Source organism: Sapajus apella, unplaced genomic scaffold (assembly GCF_009761245.1).
Source record: "Sapajus apella isolate SASKATOON/1434 unplaced genomic scaffold, GSC_monkey_1.0 scaffold77, whole genome shotgun sequence".
NCBI lineage: Eukaryota > Metazoa > Chordata > Mammalia > Primates > Cebidae > Sapajus > Sapajus apella.
Window position 1 is genome coordinate 2,779,727 of NW_022437017.1, and position 18,864 is coordinate 2,798,590.

General features: G+C 47.3%; 1 protein-coding gene across 1 annotated transcript in view; it reads left to right on the plus strand.

Annotated features, from left to right (window-relative positions):
- Positions 1-18,864, plus strand: part of MUC16 (mucin 16, cell surface associated) — a 161,451-nt gene that overhangs the window by 117,926 nt on the left and 24,661 nt on the right. Inside the window, 7 exon segments of the mRNA XM_032251910.1 lie at positions 173-238; positions 1,632-1,753; positions 1,961-2,028; positions 2,633-2,805; positions 3,132-3,167; positions 18,228-18,352; positions 18,449-18,516. Of these exon segments, the coding sequence (XP_032107801.1) occupies positions 173-238; positions 1,632-1,753; positions 1,961-2,028; positions 2,633-2,805; positions 3,132-3,167; positions 18,228-18,352; positions 18,449-18,516 (658 nt within the window).

Below are 18,864 nucleotides of genomic sequence, written 5' to 3' on the forward strand. Positions count from 1 at the left end.
CTATATCTTCTTCATGAGGGAAGGGTCTGAGAGGGCACAAGTTATTCCCTTTCCTTCTGGCCCAGCTCCAAAAAGATACTCATCTCAAGCTCCACATGTAAAAATACTTCTATTTGCTGGCATTTCTGCCATGTGAGAATTTGCTGCTTTAACTAATGAGGCTTCTCCTCAGCTCCTGGGACCCCCACAGTAGATCTGGGAATGTCTAAGACTTCAGCCTCGATACTTGGCCCTTCAGGTAAGTACCAGTCAATGGTACCTCTAGTAGAGTATGCATGATGAGTGTCAACATCTCTGTCCTTTTCACTCAAATAAAGATTAAAAATCATATCAAATCTACTGATTATGAGTCACCCTACAAACTTTTTTGAGCACCCACACTCTGCCAGGCCCTAGGAATAAGGCAGGGAACACAAAAGAGGTAAAATCTCTGCCCTCAAAGAGCTTATTTTATTTTGAGGATGATGTGGGATAGTGGTGGTGATGATGTTGCTGGAGATGATTGCAATAATGATGCTGATGCTGATGACCATAACGTGATGATGATGGTGATTAGGAAGATGATATTGATGATGGTAGTGGTTTTGACAGTAATGACAATATAATGATGATGACGATGATGATAGCGGTGGTGATTATGAGAAGGATGACAGTGGTGGTGGTGGTGGTGATGGTTGTGGTGGTGATTAACAATGTGATGGTGATGTTGGCAACGAGGATGATAATGATAGTGGTGGTGGCCATGGTTATGAAGGTTAAGGATGAGGTGATCATGATGTTGGTGATCATGGTACTAGTGGTGGTGATGTGGATTATGATGGTTGTGGTGGCGGTGGTGGTGATGATGGTGGTGCTGGTGGTGGTGATGATGGTGGTGTTGATGGTGATGATGATGATGATGGTGGTGGTGGTGGTGGTGATGCTGATGATGATGGTGATGGTGATGGTGATGATAATGATGATGGTGGTGGTGGTGATTGTTATGATGGTAAGGATGAAACAATGGTGGTGATGATGCAGGTAATGATGTGGATGATGATGGTGGTGGTGCTGGTGGTGATGGTGATGGTGATGGTGTTGGTGGTGATGATGATGTGGTGGTGTTGGTGGTGATGATGAAGATGGTGGTGGTGGTGATGGTGATGATGGTGGTATGATGATGGTGGTGATGATGAAGATGGTGGTGGTGGTGATGGTTATGATGGTAAGGATGAAACAATGGTGGTGATGGTGTAGGTGATGATGTGGATGACGATGGTGATGGTGGTGGGGATGATAGGGATTATGATGATCATGGTTTTGGTCCGGATAGTGATGGTGATGGCAATAATGAAAGTGATGGCCACAGTGTTGGTGATGATAATGATGGTGGTGATAACAAAGGTAATAGGTAGTATCTAATATTATGGAACAACACTGAAGATGCACCAAAGGTTATGCTTGGCATCTAACTATTATTATTTAGCATATTCTATGAAAAACTTTGATCATCATGGTCAAGGGAGGCATGAAAACCTTCTATTTTATCACTCTTTTAAATCCACTTGCATATGTTTAGAAATAAGTCCATTACAAACTCTTAAATGTTCTCTACTTTTGAACATAGTGTGTATTTCCCACCTCCACTACAGCTGCCAGCCATCCCCCAATACCATTCACCCTCAACTTCACCATCACTAACCTGCGGTATGAGGAGAACATGTGGCCTGGCTCCAGGAAGTTCAATGCTACAGAGAGGGTCCTTCAGGGTCTGGTGAGAGCCCTGCCCACCTCACTCTCCCCTGCCCACCTTGTCTAGTTCCATCTATGTCACCCACGCCCAGGCATGGAAGGTCTCACCTACCCCCCCTCACCCGAGACCTGCAAACCCTGCCTCCTGATTACAGCCCCTCCCACCTTACATCTTCCTCACCCCTACATCTTCAGCCATCCTACTCACCTCCCTCTTCCTCCTCCACAGCTAAGGCCCTTGTTCAAGTACACCAGTGTTGGCCCTCTGTACTCTGGCTGCAGACTGACCTTGCTCAGGTGAGAGCTGATAATAACCAGTCTGGCTGCCCCAAGTATTCCTAGGCCCAAGGAGTTTGGTCAGCTTTCTTCCTGCCCTCCCTGGGGAAGTCCTCAGCACAAGTGGAATTCAGGTGGTGGTGGCTCTGGGACCAACATGTCTCCTGATCCTACTACCTCCCCCATCAACTGAGAGGACTCGCAGGGCCCATCAGCCAGATTGGGCTTCTCCCTTGTTCATTCCTCTGAATTTCTTACTTCTCCCCACCTCCCTCTCCTTCAGGTGTTAAATTCTCTTCCAAAATTTCTCTCAAGACAAACATGCCCTGTCCACTTGCTTTCATCCCCAATTCCAGCTCTAATGTTTCTCAAGTCTGGGCTCACCTGTCCCCATGCCATGAGAATTCAATTTTATAAAATTCTTGTATTCCTGACAATATTCCTGGCAATATTCTCAGATTGCCTCGAAGTTGGTGCATTCAGAGAATCTTAGTGTGGCTTCTCACCTGTCTACTAAGATTCTCGTTTCCTCTGTCCCCTTCCTGTCCTGCCCCCCGGAATCTCAGAATGTCTCCCTGTAGGAAATCTATTTAATGTCATTCCCTTCCCACCCCCCCCACCACAGGTCTGAGAAGGATGGGGAAGCTACCAGAGTGGACGCCATCTGCACCTATCACCCTGACCCCACAGGCCCTGGGCTGGACAGAGAGCAGCTGTATTTGGAGCTGAGCCAGCTGACCCACGGCTTCACTGAGCTGGGCCCCTACACCCTGAACAGGGACAGTCTCTATGTCAATGGTGAGCAGCTGTGATGTGGTTGGAGGTTCTACTTTGCTGGGCAGCTCTCACCCTCTGACTTGAGATCACATTCCCTGACTGGCCATTGAAGTCTTAGCTATGTTGTCTGTGTGTGATGACTGATGTCTGAACTTCAATTTCTTTTTCATCTTGGACTGAGTTCATCCTTGGTACATTCTTCCCTGATCTAAGGATGCTGATAGGGAGTCTTCAAAGGTCCCCGTTCCTTGAAACTCCTTCCATTCCACTAGGGTATTTGTGACCCCTGTTTGATCCCCCACCTCCCCTTAACCCTTACCCACTCTTCTCCCTCCCTCTCTATGCAGGTTTCACCCATCGGAGCTCTGTGCCCACCACCAGCAGTGAGTATTCAACTCATGCTCCAGTGGCCCCAATTCTATGCCAAGCAGGGCAGGAGCTGACCCCTCCTCCTATGCCCCTATGTCCTCTTCATGGGGGAAGGAGCTGAGAGGGCACAGGTTATTTCCTTTTCCTTTCTGGCCAGCTCCAGAGAGAGACTCAGCTCAAGCCCCATATGCAGCAAGGCCTGTAGATAGTTTTATTTGCTGACCTTTCTGCCATGAGAGGTTTGGTTGCTTCCACTGAAGAGGCCTTCTCCATAGCTCTTGGGACCACAGTGGACCTGGAAAACTCTGGGGCTCCCTCCCTTCTACTGGTCCCTTGAATAAGTACCAGCGAATGGCACCTCTGTTAGAGCATGGCTGATGAATGTAAACATCTCTTCCATTATTCACCCAAATAAAGATGGAAATTCTTTGTAAATCTAGTGATGATGAACCAACCAATAAACTTTATTGAGCACTGTCCCAAGCCTTGGGGCTCTGTACCAAATCCTGGGGATATGGCAGGCATCATGAAACAATTAAAAATGTCTTCTCTCAGATAGCTTATATTTCTATGATGATATGAATGGTGATGATGCTGATGATAGTGATGATGATGGTGATTATGATGATCATGATGGCAATGGTGATGGTGGTGGTGACAATGGTGATGATGACAATAATGATGGTGATGGTGGTGACAGGAAGGGTGATGATTATGATGGTGGAGTGATAACAAAGGTAGAATAATATATGACCTTATTGGGTACTGAATATTCACCAAAGTGCTATGCTCAGTGTTTAACTAGTACTATTTAACATGATTTCTAAAAAACCTTGAATTATGATGGGTAAAAGAATCATGGGAATCTTTTATTTTATCACTCGCTTTCAATCCTGTTGCATATATATATATTTTTTAAATCAATTGCAAACACATTTTCTGTGCTTTGAACATTGTGTTTATTTCCAATCACCCCAATAGTGAGTAAACCAACTGGTTGGAGCAACTGTGTCTTACTCTCTTGTGCTTCCATAGTATCTACTTCAGGACCTTGTATGTGGCAGATCTACAGATTTATATCTACAGGAAATACATGGATTTTCCCAGGGAAGGAAGGAATGAAGTATGCTTTCTTATAATGTATTGAAACATTCCTCTCCTGCCTGGTTCAACTTTAGTGCCTGCCAGAGTCTACCCTGGAAAACTATATGGTATCTGCTCCTCTCCCTCATCCATGGCAGACATCATTAATTGATTGCAGCATTCATGGCAGACATCACTAATTGATAATAGCATTCATTCTCTCTCAGTTCAAAACAACTTCAGAATGGTTACCAAAAAAGCCCATCAGTCACTACCAATTTACTTGGAGCTGACTCGGGATGATCGGAAAGAATTCAAGAGAGTTAGGTTCCTTGATGATGTGTAGTTGGCTGTTTGGTTTTCCTAGAAGGCTCAACTCAGGTTCAGCTTGGTCATGGCTGATATCCTTTCTTCCACTTGGTTGATTTGGCTGTTGATACTTGTGCATGCTGAAGTTTTTGTGCTCTGTTTTTCACCTTCATCAGGTCGTTTGTGTTCCTCTCTAAACTGGTTATTCCTGTTAGTAATTCCTTTAACCTTTTATTAAGGTTCTTAGCTTCTTTGCATTGGGTTAGAACATGCTCCTTTAGCTCATTGTAGTTTTTTATTTCCCATCTTCTGAAGCCTGCTTCTGTCAATTCATCCATCTGATCCTCCATCCGGTTCTGCACCCTTGATAGAGAGATGTTGCAATCATTTTGAGGAGAGGAGGCACTCTGGCCTTTTGGGTTTTCAGCTTTTTTTTGTTGATTCTTTCTCATCTTTGTGAGTTTTAGTTTCAGTCTTTGAGGCTGCTGATCCTTGGACAGGGTTTGTGTGGGGGCCTTTTTGTTGTTGTTGATGCTGTTATTGTCACTTCTGCTTGTTTTTCTTTCAGTAGTCAGTTCCCTCTTCTGTAGGGCTGCTGCAGTTTGCTGGGAGTTCATTTCAGGCTGTATTCTTCTGATTCACTCCCATGCCTGGAGACTTCACTCAGGGAGGCTTGAGAGCAGCAAAGATGGGTGTTCTTCTGGGACCCCTGACCTCGAGGGTCACCAACCTGATGTCAGTAGGATCGCTTCTATATAGGGTGCCTGACAATTCCTGTTGGAGAGTCTCACCCAGTTGGGTGGTGCAGGGAGCAGGACTCATTTAATGAAGCACTTTTTCCCTTAGTGGAGAGGGTGCGTTTCACTGGAGGGAAACCCACTCATCTGGGCTGCCTGGATTCCTCGGAACCACCAAGAGGAGAGGCTAGGTCTGCTGGTCCGCAGAGACTACAGCCACCCCTCATCCTAGAGGCTCAAGCCCAGAGAGTTGGAATTCTGTCCCTGAGCCTCTGGCTGGCATTATTGAAGATCCTGCAGGGAAGCCCTGCCCACTGAGGAAGGATGAGTCAGGATTAGGCCTGAAGAGGCACTCTGGCTGCAGACAGCCACAGCTGGTGTGTTGGGCTGTGGGGACAAGTCTTGGGACAAAGCCATGCAGCCCTCCTGGCTCCAGCAGGGGAAATGTGCAGCCTGGAGCTATAGAAATGGGTACCGCCCTTCCCCACCCAGGGAGCTTAGCCTTAGGCAGTTGTGAGTCCCAGTACTGGCTGTTGCTCCTCCCACAAGGAGCTCAAAGGACTTAGACACTAGGCTGCCACAGCCAGTGCTGGTTGCCCCAGGGAATTCGGTAAGCTTAGGCAGATTCCACCTGTAAGAGTCTGTATGTTCTGGGGTTGGGACACTAGGCCCCAGTGCCAAGGGTTCACAAGTGGGATCCTCCAATCCATAAGTTGCACGGTTCTCTGAAAAAAAAAGCATAGTTTCCCCAGCTGGGTAGTGGCATGGGTTTGCGAGTGGAATCTTCCAATCCGTGGGTTGCACAGTTCCGTGGATAAAGCACAGTTTCCCCAGCTGGGTAGCACGCTCACTCACCACCTCCCTTGGCTTGGGGAGGGCGTCCTCCTTCCATGTGTGTCTCTCTGGTGGGCCACTGCACCACATTGCTCTTCCTTCTCTCATGGGTCACTGCCGGCCTTCTAGTCAATTTTGATGAGAGAACCTGGATACCTTGGTTGCCAGGGACGGATTCACACACTTACGGTCTTTTTCAATGGGAGCCTCTGAGTGCTGCTGCTTCTAGTCAGCCATGTTGGCCCCTCGAGTCACATCCATTATATTTTTTATTTTTTGATATGGCAATTCTTGCAGAAGTAAAGTGGTATCACATTGTAGTTTTGATTTGCATTTCCCTGATCATTAGTGATGTTGAGCATGTTTTCATATGTTCGTTGGCTGTTTGTATGTCTTGTTTTGAGAATTGTCTATTCATATCCTTAGCTCACTTTTGGATGTGGTTGTTTTTTTCTTACTAATTTGTTTGAGTTAATTGTAGATTCTTTGTTGGATGTATAGATTGTGAAGATTTTCTCCCACTCTGTGGGTTGTTTGTTTACTCTGCTGACTGTGAAGGAAAAGTCAATTTTTTTTTTTTTTGAGATGAAGTTTCGCTCTTGTTGCCCAGGCTGGAGTGCAGTGGTGCATTCTCGGGCCACTGCAACCTCGGCCTCCTACCTTCAAGTGATTCTTCTGCCTCAGCCTCCTGAGTAGCTGGGATTACAGGCATGTGCCACCATGCCCAGCTAATTTTGTGTTTTTAGTAGAGACGGGGTTTCCCCATGTTGGTCAGGCTGATCTCGAACTCCCAACCTCAGTTGATCTGCCCGCCTTGGCCTCAGAAAGTGCTGGGATTATGGGCGTGAGCCACCACGGCTGGCTAAACTCAATTTCTTCTAGGAACTTGTCTCACTCGAACATCGAAACGAGGCCTCGGTTTTTTGTTAATCCTTCACAATACTTCTCCCGCCTTTTTGTACTTATTTGTTTATATTCTGTTGTCTGCTTCTCTTTTATAGGAATGTAACTTCTTATGGGCTTTCTCTATTACACTGCATGTGAATTTTTGTTTTGTTTTTGTCCTGGGATCCATTCTCCAACATTCCTGTGCTCTGTGGGCTGGACGTCTGACCTATGAAAAGTACATTTCCCAGGCTCCCATGCTAACTAACTTCTTGTTAGGTTCAGCCAATAGGAGGCATTGGTGGGACAATGGTGGGCAGGGCTGTGGAAGGGCCAGACTATTTCTTTACCCCGCCCCCCTGATCCTCCCAACCGCGGCACCCAGACTTCACGTAGCATCTTTGGAAGAGGCTGTGTCTCCTCCATGGTCTCACCAAACTCTGTGTATCATTTCCTAGTCCTTTCTCATTTTAGCCCTGTGGTAGGAGTGGATTCCTGATTTTGCTAATTGCTAATTTCTTACCTTTCCAGGTTTTGTGTGTGTTTTCTTGGTATTAAATTCCCCCTATTGAAATGGCTAACATGAATCCTAGTTTCCTAATTCACAATAGATGTGCAAATCCCTGACAGTGCTTCACGTATAGCTGGTTCTCAATAAATATTTGTTGACTCACAGAAGGAAGGAACTAAAATTGCAACCAGGGGCCTGAGCATGAGTCTGTGACACGTAACTTTGCCAATGTGGGAGAAGATTGGGGGTCACTATAGGTACCCCAAATCAGGGTTCCTGGGAGAAGAGCCAATTCCAGATATCAGGAGCCCTTGGGTAGGATTTAAATGGTGGTCCCTGACTGCTCTGCTCCAAGTACCAAGCGAGGTGAAGGCCTCTGATGGAGAGAACTAGAGCCCACCTGAGTGAGGGCTGGACAGAGAGTTCTAGCGGGCTCAAAACAGATTCTCTGATCTGCCTCCCATGTTACAGCCACAAGCCCTACCCTGGTGACCTTTATCCTCAACTTCACCATCACAAACCTGCAGTACATGCCGGACATGAAGCATACAGGTTCTGCAGTGTTTAACACAACTGAGAAGGCTTTGCAGCGCATGGTGAGAGTCCTGAGATGCTCAAAGCTCACCCTTCCTCACCTCTTCAGAGCCCCTCAGCCCTCCAATTCACCTCCCTCTCTTTCCTCCCCAGCTTGGCCCTTTGTTCAAGAACACCAATATTGGCCCACTGTACTCTGGCTGCAGACTGATCTCGCTCAGGTGAGATGCTGTAGGGTGCAAAAGCTTGGCCTTCTGAAGGTTCATTGAAAAATCAACTCACAAAAGTAAGATTATCTGGTGAAAAGGCATATGAATTGATATCACGTGTATACACAGGAGCCTTCTGAATGAAGACCTAAAGATACATCTATTTGTACATGGCTGTCCTGTCTATGCTGTGTTGAACCTACTTATCTCCAGCATGGAGGAATGTGTAGAAATACGATTAGATAAAAAGGGTATGATCTAGTGCTGATAGACTAAGTGGGGAAACCTAGCAAAGCCTGTCTGTCTAGATTCTTCTTGGCCTGCTGAGACTGCATTCCTTCCTTCTGGGTATGGGGCAGGACCCACTTTGCAAGGGGGGTCTTATATTTTACAGTCAAACAAGACATGTCCCATAATTTCCTTATGGCCAGTTTTTACACGGAAAGGCAGAGGGGAAAGTTAGAGTCATATTTTTAAGTTTTATTGTTAACTTTAAGGAAAAGAGATTCTAGTTTCTGCTTTATTTGCTTGTTTTTCTTTGTTTGTTTGTTTGTTTGAGACAGAGTACAGTGGCACGATCTACTCTGTAGTTTAAGAAATGTGCATGCAGGCTGGGTATAGTGGCTGACACCTGTAATCCCAGCTCTTCGTGAGGCCAAGGTGGGTGGATTACCTGAGGTCAAGAGTTAGGGATCAGCTTGGCCAACATGGTGAAACCCTGTCTCTACTAAAAATACAAAATTTAGCCAGGCATGGTGGCAGATATCTGGAATCCCAGCTACTCCGGAGGCTGAGGCAGGAGAATTGCTTGAACCTGGGAGGTGGAGGTTGCAGTGAACTAAACTGTTTCTGTTTTGGTTTGGTTTTTGTTTTTTTTTGGAGGGGGGTTGTTTGTTTGTTTTTTGAGATGGAGTCTTGCTCTGTCGCCCAGGCTGAAGTGCAGTGGCGTGATTTCAGCTCACTGCAACCTCTGCCACCCAGGTTCCAGGATTCTTCTGTCTCAGCCTCCCAAGTAGCTGCAGGTGTGTGCCACCATGCCCAGCTAATTTATTATTATTTATTAATAATTCAATAACTATTATGAATAACAATGTTATTTTATTATAGTTTTATAAATTTTATTTTATTCTTAATATTATTTATTAATAATTATTTTTGAATTATTATTTAGAATAATAAAATAATATTTTATTATTATTTTTTAGACCAGACCAGGCTGGTCTCAAACTTCTAACCTCAGGTGATCCACCCATCTCAGCCTCCCAAAGTGCTGGGATTACAGGCGTGAGCCACCACACCTGGCCAGAGGTTCTAGTTTCTAAGACCCACCTTGGGGAAGAAGGATTCTAGGTTCTAAGGCTGGCCTCTGGGGAGAATGAAACAGAGATAGGAGGGCAGAAGGTAAAGAAAAACTTTTACTTCTGAGGCTGCCTCTGAGGCCTTCATTTTGGGATATTGTCTTCTGAGCTCCCAGCTATACCCAGGTGTGGATGCTCACACTCCCACTCCTCTCACATTCACTTCCTGGATCCACCTTGCTCCCCACCTGCCCAGGTGTAGCAGGCTGTGGGCACCTGTGATGCTGAACCTCCTGAGCCCACTCCCCAGTTCCTGTCTTCTCATTCCTCTGTTCTGTCTTCCATCAGGTCCTAATCCATGTGTAGAACATCCCTAGCTGGGCACGGTGGCTCATGCCTATAATCTCAGCACTTTGGGAGGCTGAGGCAGGTGGATACCCTGAGATCAGGAGTTCCAGATCAGCCTGGCCAACATGATGAAACCCCTTCTCTGCTAAAAAAAATTCAAAAATTAGCCGGGTGTGGTGGCAGGAGCCTGTAATCCCAGCTACTTGGGAGGTGAGGTGAGAGAATCATTTGAACCCGGGAGGTGGAGGTTGCAGTAAGCCAAGATCACATCACTGTGCTCCAGACTGGGAAACAGAGTAAGACTCTGTCTCAAAAACAAAAAACAAACAAAACCAGCATTCCCCAGGAGTGAATGCCTTGAAGTTTCCAAAATGATTTTGCGCTACGGAAAAAATTAAAAGCAAAACTGAAAAGTCCCTGTAGCATGCACTTTTCTTTTTTCTTTTCTTTTTTTTCTCTTCTTTTCTTTTCTTTTGAGACGGAGTCTTGCTCTCATCACCCATGAGATAAGATTACAGGCACCTGCCACCACGCCCAGCTAATTTTTTGTATTTTTAGTGGAGAAAGGGTTTCACCATGTTGACCAGGCTGGTCTTGAACTCCTGACCTTAAGTGATCCACCCGCCTTGGCCTCTCAAAGTGCTGGGATTACAGGCGTGAGTCACCACACCTGGCTCCTTTTTGTTTTTAATATGCCAAAATATCTGTAACACTAAACTTACTACCTTAACCATTTTTAACTGTACAGTTGTAAATTTTATGTAATTTTATGTCATTAAAGTTTTAATTTAAATACTCACATAGGCTTGTGGCTACCATATTGGACAGGGCCAATTTCCAGTTTTTTCCTGAGTTAGTCAGAGTCTTGCTCCGTCACCCAGGCTGGAGTACAATACCGCCATCTCAGCTCACTGCAACCTCCACCTCCCAGGTTCGATTCTCCTGCCTCAGCCTCCTGATTAGCTGGGATTACAGGCTCCCACCACCACTCCCAGCTAATTTTTTGTATTTTTAGTAGGGATGGTGTTTCACTATGTTGGCCAGGCTGGTCTCGAACTTCTGACCTCAGGTGATCCACTCACCTCGGCCTCCCAAAGTGCTGGGATTACAGGCATGAACTACCATGCCTGACCTGACCTGCATGCACATTTCCTAACCTACATTTAAAGTCCTCAAAGGTGATGCACCCAAAGGATTTGCAAGGTTTTGGAGGCTGTCTCCGACCTGTTTTTCTTTCCCCTTGGCTTAAACTGGGAGTAGGGTGGTAGAAGGCTGGTGTGTGGATGCTGAACAAGCGTTGTGACAACTCTAGTCCCATTTCCTCTTCTTCATCTATTGATCATTTACCAAAGTTGATTTCAGCTTTGTGGCTTTTCCAGATTATTATTATTATTGCTCACCCTCATCATCAGCCCTGCATGTGTCCCCATCCCTGTGTCTCCTCCCAGGCCCATGAAGAATGGATCTGCTACCAGAGTGGATGCTATCTGCACCCACAGCTCTGAGCCCACAAGCACTGGGCTGGACAGAGAGAGGCTGTACTGGGAGCTGAGTCGTGAGACCCATGGAGTCACCCGGCTGGGCTTCTACACCCTGGGCAGGGACAGCCTTTATGTCAATGGTGAGATAGGAAGTTCTGCTTGCCCATGGGTCTTCTTGCAGAGTGCATGCTCTGCAGTTTCGTAATGAGTCTCGGCTCATATTGAATAAGAAAGCTGTGTCTTCAAAGCTTTTCTGGAGATAACAACGAAAGATCAGATTCCTACAGAAGGTGATGGGGGTGGACAGACTATGGAAGGATGAACTGCAGCTAACCCAACATAGAAGTTCTTCCCTGTGCTCCAGCCATCGTTTCTGGGGTTTGCCTACAGGATTTCACTTTGAGGGCACTCTGTAAACATAACTTAAATAAATGCAACCATCAGAACTCATTGGGCTCCAGATTCTTGCCACCTCTTCCCATTCCTCCATTCTCAGAAACCTTCGCCCTCTCTTTCTTCAGGTTACACTCACCAGGTCCTGACCTCCACCCCCAGCAGTAAGTAGCATGGGTTATTTTACTATTTTGCCCTAGGGGCCATCCCTTCTCTGGTCTTTTGCTATCTTCCCCAGCCCAGAAAGGACATGCCAGTACAGGCTTGAGCCGAGCAATAAAAGGGTCTTGAGGTCTTCTGGTGAGCCACCTCGGCTAGGGAATCTCTCCCTCTCTCCACATCAGCCTCATTGCATTTTCTTCTCAGTTGTGATGGCGTCTACTTCTGGGACCCCAGTTCCAACCTCCACAGGTAAGAGCTTCCTCTTGGTGTTTCCTTCCGACAAGTCTAGTACCCTTGGCTAGTGGGAGGTATTGCCTGGGAAAGCCACAACTCCTCACTCATTTCTGTAAGTGTTTATTAAGCCTCTGAGAGGCCCTGGTAATGCAGCAATAAGCAAACTAGAAGGGCCCTAGTTTGATGGGCTCCCAGCAAGGAAGACAGAGAAGAAAGATGTGTCTGTACAGATAAGCATTGGATTACAATCAGGATGGTGCTGGGGTGAGTGTCGCAGATGTGTGAAGGGCTTTCTCTCTCACGAGTATTAAATTTTCATTTCCAGGAAGGGAGGGCACAGTATGAGCTTCAGGAGTCCCTGGCATTATGCCCTCTGTCAGGTCATGCTCAGGTTGGACTCGGAGAATTGGACAGGCTGGGGTTGGGCTGAAGGGCAGCTTCCCATTCTTGGCCTCCCACTGGCCCAAAGTCAATTTCCATACCACTCATTGGCTCTGCTGAGGGTCTGGAGAGAACCAGGATCTCAAGTCTCTAGTTACTTATCAGCTAGGGCCTCCTGAAGGCATTCTGATCTCAGACCACTTCGGCTAGAACAAGCAGGCACTACAGACTAGACCTGCCCATGGTCCTAGATGGATGTGTTAGGAGCACAGACTCTGGGACCAGAATGCCAGGATTTGAATTTGGCGTTGCCATTTAGACACTGCTTGACCGCAGGTGCATTATTTAGCTTCCCTTTGGCTCGGTCTTTATATCTGTAAAATGGGGATTAAATAGTACTGTCTCAAAGGCCGGGCGCGGTGGCTCAAGCCTGTAATCCCAGCACTTTGGGAGGCCAAGGCGGGTGGATCACGAGGTCAAGAGATCGAGACCATCCTGGTCAACATGGTGAAACCCCGACTCTACTAAAAATACAAAACATTAGCTGGGCATGGTGGTGCGTGCCTGTAATCCCAGCGACTCAGGAGGCTGAGGCAGGAGAATTGCCTGAACCCAGGAGGCGGAGGTTGCGGTGAGCCGAGATCGCGCCATTGCACTCCAGCCTGGGTAACATTAAACAACCGCCCTCTCAAAAAAAAAAAAAAAAAAAAAAAAAGTACTGTCTCCCTCTAAAGATTTTGCCTCCAAGTTTAGATGAGTTAAAATGTAAGCAAAGCACTTAAAACAGGTCCTGACGCATAAAAAATGCAAAATGTAAGTGTCTCTTCAGTTTTTTTAAACAATCAACAAATGTGTGGATCTCAAACAATTTGGGTTAAAAGAATTAAAAAACAAGGATGTCTGTCTGGAATTTTAGCCAACTGAAGGGTCAGAGATTATTGCTTTCTCCTTGGCAATGTATCTATCGACCGAGTGCAATTTTTTACTTATTTCTAGTACTTCTCATTTAAGGCTGATGTCTGGGGTCTCCTCCCTGAGGAAACTGCCCACCCTGGAGGGAAACCCTCCCCAACACTTCAAGACACACATGCGAGAAGCCCTATATTTCTCCCAGACATGACTCAGTCTGGCCTCTCCTCTCCCTTCCCTGCTGCAGCCGTAGGACCACCCCTGGTGCTGTTCACCCTCACCTTCACCATCACCAACCTGGAATACAGGCAAGACATGCTGCCTTCAAACTCCGTGACCTTCAACAACACAGAGAAGGTGCTTCAGAGCCTGGTGAGAGCCATGCCCACTTTACTCCTGTTCCTGCCACCTCACTCCTGTCCTACCCATCTCACTCCCACCCTACCCATCTCACTCCCACCCTGCCCACCTCACACCTGCCCCGCCCACCTCACACCTGCTCTGCCCACCTCATTCCTGCCACACCCACCTTACTTCTACCATGCCTAAGCTTTACACTTGCCCACCTCACTCCTGCCACACCCCTCACTCTTGCCCCACCCACCACACTCCTGCCCCGCCCACCACACTCCTGCCCCGCCCACTTTACTCTTACCACACCCACCACCTCATTCCTGCCACACCCACTGCTGTCCCTCCCATCCACAGATAACCATATTGCCCTACCTCTCTGACTACTCTCTCCTCTCTCCCTGTCTTTCGCAGCTTGACCCCTTGTTCAAGAACACCAGTGTCGGTCCTCTGTACTCTGGTTGCAGACTGGCCTTGCTCAGGTGAGACCTCAGAATAGCCAATATGGCCTTCCCAAGTGTTTCCAGTGGGCTTCTTCCTTCCTATCCTCCCTGTGCATGTTCTCAGCAGAGGTAGAAGTCAGTGGGTGTTGGATCCAGGACCAGCTTGTCTCCTGGTCCTATCACCTGCCCACCTCAACTGAGAGATTCTGCAGGGCTGATCTCAACTGAGAGATTCTGCAGGGTCCAGGATTGGACCCCTACCCTTATCATATTCTTCTGAATCCCCTCCTGCTGCTCCTTTTACCAATGAGGGCATTGTATCCATGTGCATGAATCTGTCCCCAGGATTTCTCTCAAGACAAATACACCTTCTCCGCTTGCTCTAATCCCCAGTTCCAACTCTTCCCCTTTCTCAAATATAAGCTCTCCTGTCCCCATGTCAGAGCATGCAGGTTTGGGCTTTGCAATTTAATGAAAATTTGTATCCATGACTCTACTCACTGTCTCAAGCTGTCTGGGAGTTGGTGCACTCAGAGAATCTAAGTCTGGCTTCTCACCTCTCTACCAGGCTTTTGATTTTCTCTGGCCTCTTCGTGTTATGACCCCAGGGAATCTCAGGACCTCCTCCTAAGCAATCCATTTGTTCTCATTCCCTTCATCTACCCTCCCCAGGCCCAAGAAGAAGACAACAGCCACTCAGGTGGATGCTATCTGCACCTACCACCCCAACCCCGCAGGCTTCAGACTGGACAAAGAACATCTGTACTGGGAGCTGAGCCAGCTCACCCATGGCATCACTGAGCTGGGCCCCTACACCCTGGACAGGGACAGTCTCCTTGTCAATGGTGAGTGGCTACCATCCATTTTGCAGCTCCGCTGGTCCCACATCCTCCCTCTTTATTCTTCTCTCTTCCTCATCCCACCTCCTACCCAGCCTGTCTCCCTGCACCTGTGCAGTTTACACCCAACAGATCTGTGAGTATGCTGAGGCTTTACAAGTCTTTACAACCCTGTAAGCTGCCTCCACCTGAGTCCCAGCCCTTAGGCACGGAAGAGGCCAGAGTCCACTGCCTTCTCTTCTCTCCACCTCCAGCCTCGAACAAACAAGGACTATACCCCCTAAGAGCCCCAGATGTATGCACCTCCTGCCTGGCACCCCCAGGATAATGGAGTCCCCAGCTCAAGTGCTTGGGGTGTTTTCTCACCGGCTTCTGCTGTGACCGTGTCTACAGTAGAGGGCCGTGCTGGGGTGTGAGTCTCCACCTCTTCCTCACTGAGTGCGATCTGCTGCGGTTGGTCCCTGCACCTGCACCTAGTGCAGCTTCCACCTGAGCTCACATCAGAGTGCATTGAAAAAAGTCTTTGTCTCTCTGGGATGCATTAATGGATGAGGGAGTAGACTCTAATCTATGTCGGGTAGGGGCTCTGTCTTCCTTTTAATAAATCACAGCTATGATGGTCCAGCCACTAACGCACCATCTCTAGAATGGCCAACTCTTCAATAGCCAAGTTGCCTCTTCATAGATGATCACTCCCCTTCCCCCTTCCTCACCATCGCACTCTGTCCCTGCAGGTTACACCCATCCGGGCTCAAGCACCACGGCCAGCCGTGAGTATTCCAGATCTCTGTGTGTCTATGACCACCTCGTTTCCCCTAAAAAAATAGAAGGCGCTCAGACAGCAAACCCCTTCTTCTGCTACCCACACTTTAGATGGAAAAGAGTGCAGAGGGGGTGTATAGAAATGTGGGTTAAATTGGAGGTTGCAGCAATCTCCCACCCTCCCCATCTCTCCATCCCCCTACCACACACACCCAGGGATGGTGCTCTGACTCCTGGCTGAATGGAACACAGAGAAGCACAAACTTTTATAACAAGAGCCACCACCACTGCCACCTTTCCCCAAAAGATGTAACACACTTCGGATTTTATTCCTGGTGTTTACTTCCTTGGCAGCTGTGACCACCCATCCATTCCAGCACCCTCACTGGCTCCATCCCTCCCAACCAGGACCACAGACAGGCTCTTATTGATACCAAAATCACTCCTACAAAGTAATTCATACCCAATTACTTCTCACATTTCCCACTCACTTTCCCCCAAGGAACTCACTCATTTCCATCAGTTCCAGGGATCATCTTTTCTCAAATGGTAGAAGGAAACATGAGTTAATGTCACCTTCGGTCAGGCACGGTGGCTCATGCCTGTAATCCCAGCACTTTGGGGAGCTGAGGCAGGTGGGTCACCTGAGGTCAGGAGTTCAAGACCAGCCTGGCCAACATGGTGAAACCCCCATCTCTACTAAAAACACAAAAAGTTAGTTGAGTGTGGTGGCACATACCTGTAATCCCAGCTACTCAGGAGGCTGGGGCAGGAGAATCACTTTAACCCGGGAGGCGGGGGTTGCAGTGAGCTGAGATCACACCATTGCACTCCAGACTGGGCAACAAGAGTGAAACTCCATCTCAAAAAAAAAAAAAAAATGTCATTTCCATTGAATGTGTTTTATTTATCACTATCCAGCTCTTTAAATGTTCCTGGAGTACTGTAGCATTCCATATATATGGAATGAAGTCAAGGTGGTTGGATGGAAGGAAGGAGTGACAGCTGGGAGGAAGAACTGATGAATGGAAGGAGGAAGGGAAAGAGGATGAATGAGTGAATTGAAGGAAGAAAAATGGATGAGAGAAAAAAGGAGGAAAAAAGATGGATAAGTAGATGGAAGGAAGAAAAGAAGATATAATGAAGGAAATATGGATGATGGTGGATAGATTGCTGGATGGGTGAATGAATGGGTGAATGAATGGATGGATGAACAGATGGGTGGGTGGGTGAAGGGATGGATAGATGGATGGATGGATAGATGGATGATGGATAGATGGGTGAATGGATGGATGGGTGAGTGGATGGATGGATGGATGGACAGATGGGTGGGTAGGTGGATGGATGGATAGATAGATGAATGGATAGGTGAATGGGTGGATGGATGGATAAATGGATGGATGGGTGATAGGACGGAAAGAAGTGAGAGAAGGAGGAGGAAGAATAGACAGATGATAGAAGGTACAATGAAAGGAAGGAAGCAAGCAAGAAAGGATGCATTAATAGAATGAAAGATGGAAGGAAAGAAGAAAGGATGGAAGGAAAGGAGAGAAGGAAGAATGAACAGAAGGAAGTTCACGAGTGATGAAAAGAAGAAAGGCAGGGAGAGAAGGAGAGGTAAACTTTTCTTCCAGAGGTTTGTCTTAAACCTTAGCTCATACTTACACTCAAGTTCCACACAGAGGGAGTGATTAGAAAGCATTTGCTGATATATTTTATATAATAAACATATACACCATATTGACCTGTGTGCCCAGCAGTGCTTATATGCTTTACAAAGATTAACTTCTTTAAGCTCCATAACAACCATTGAGGCAGGATTCATTATTGTGAGCCATTGTCATTATCCCATTTTACAGATGAGTAAACCGAGGTGCAGAGAGGCTGGTTATGGCTGCAAGGATTGTTGGCTGTCTTAACCAATGCATAGCAGGTTAGCATACCTGGCTGAGAGTGCCGGGGAGAGAGAGAGAAATGGGAGAAAGGCAGAGAAGAATCAACGGGGCAAGAGGGAAAGAGAGAGAAAGAGAGAGATAATATTTATTAATTTTTAGAAAATGTCTGGAGTCATCCCTTCTGCCTCAGTGTGGCAATATGGAGCCTTTCCCCTGGGAAAGATCAGAACCATCAGTACTGTTTACAGAATCCTGCCTTCCTGCATTTGGGTAGAAGAGCCCACTGGACCTCCCAAATCATTAAGCACACCCTTGCTGGCTGCTGGAGTTGTCAACATTAAAAGTCACCCTTGGGTTTATTGAGAGGTGGACATGGGGTCCTTGGAACACACTGCCCCCACCCTATCCCACACCACCCTCCACCCACCCATCATCCTTTCCAAAAGAGCTTCATCTCTCTCTTCCCCCAGCCCTAGCCAGGGAGCTCAGCAAAGAGCCGTTCACACTGAACTTCACCATCAACAACCTGCGCTATATGGCGGACATGGGCCAGCCTGGCTCTCTCAAGTTCAACATCACAGACAGCCTCATGCAACACCTGGTGAGAGGCCTGCCTCCCCCTGCAGCCCTGCCATGTCCATCCTAGGGCTGTTGCCTGCCTGCCTCTGCCAACCTGGGCTCCCCTCTCTCTCTGCAGCTCAGTCCTTTGTTCCAGAAGAGCAGCCTGGGCGCACGGTACACAGGCTGCAGGGTCATCGCGCTAAGGTGAGAAACTGCCCAACCCACAGCCCACCACCAAGAACTTAGAGTTCTGACTGTGAGGGCCCCCTCAGGTTGGGGTGGGCTATATCTTTTTTTAATCTTACCATTCCTTTTTTTAAGTGGATTTAAGGGGTACGAGCGCAGTTTTTGACATGCATATATTGCATAGTGAAGTCTGCAGACAGTAGATTTCCAGACAGTAGCTTTTAGTTTACCCATCACCCGATCGTGTCCACTGTACCCATTAAGTGAGGTTTCTCATCCTTCTCCCACTCTCCCACCTTTCTGAGTATCCAGTGTCTATTATTCCACACTCTCTGTCCATGTGTACATGGACCTGGCGTCCATGCT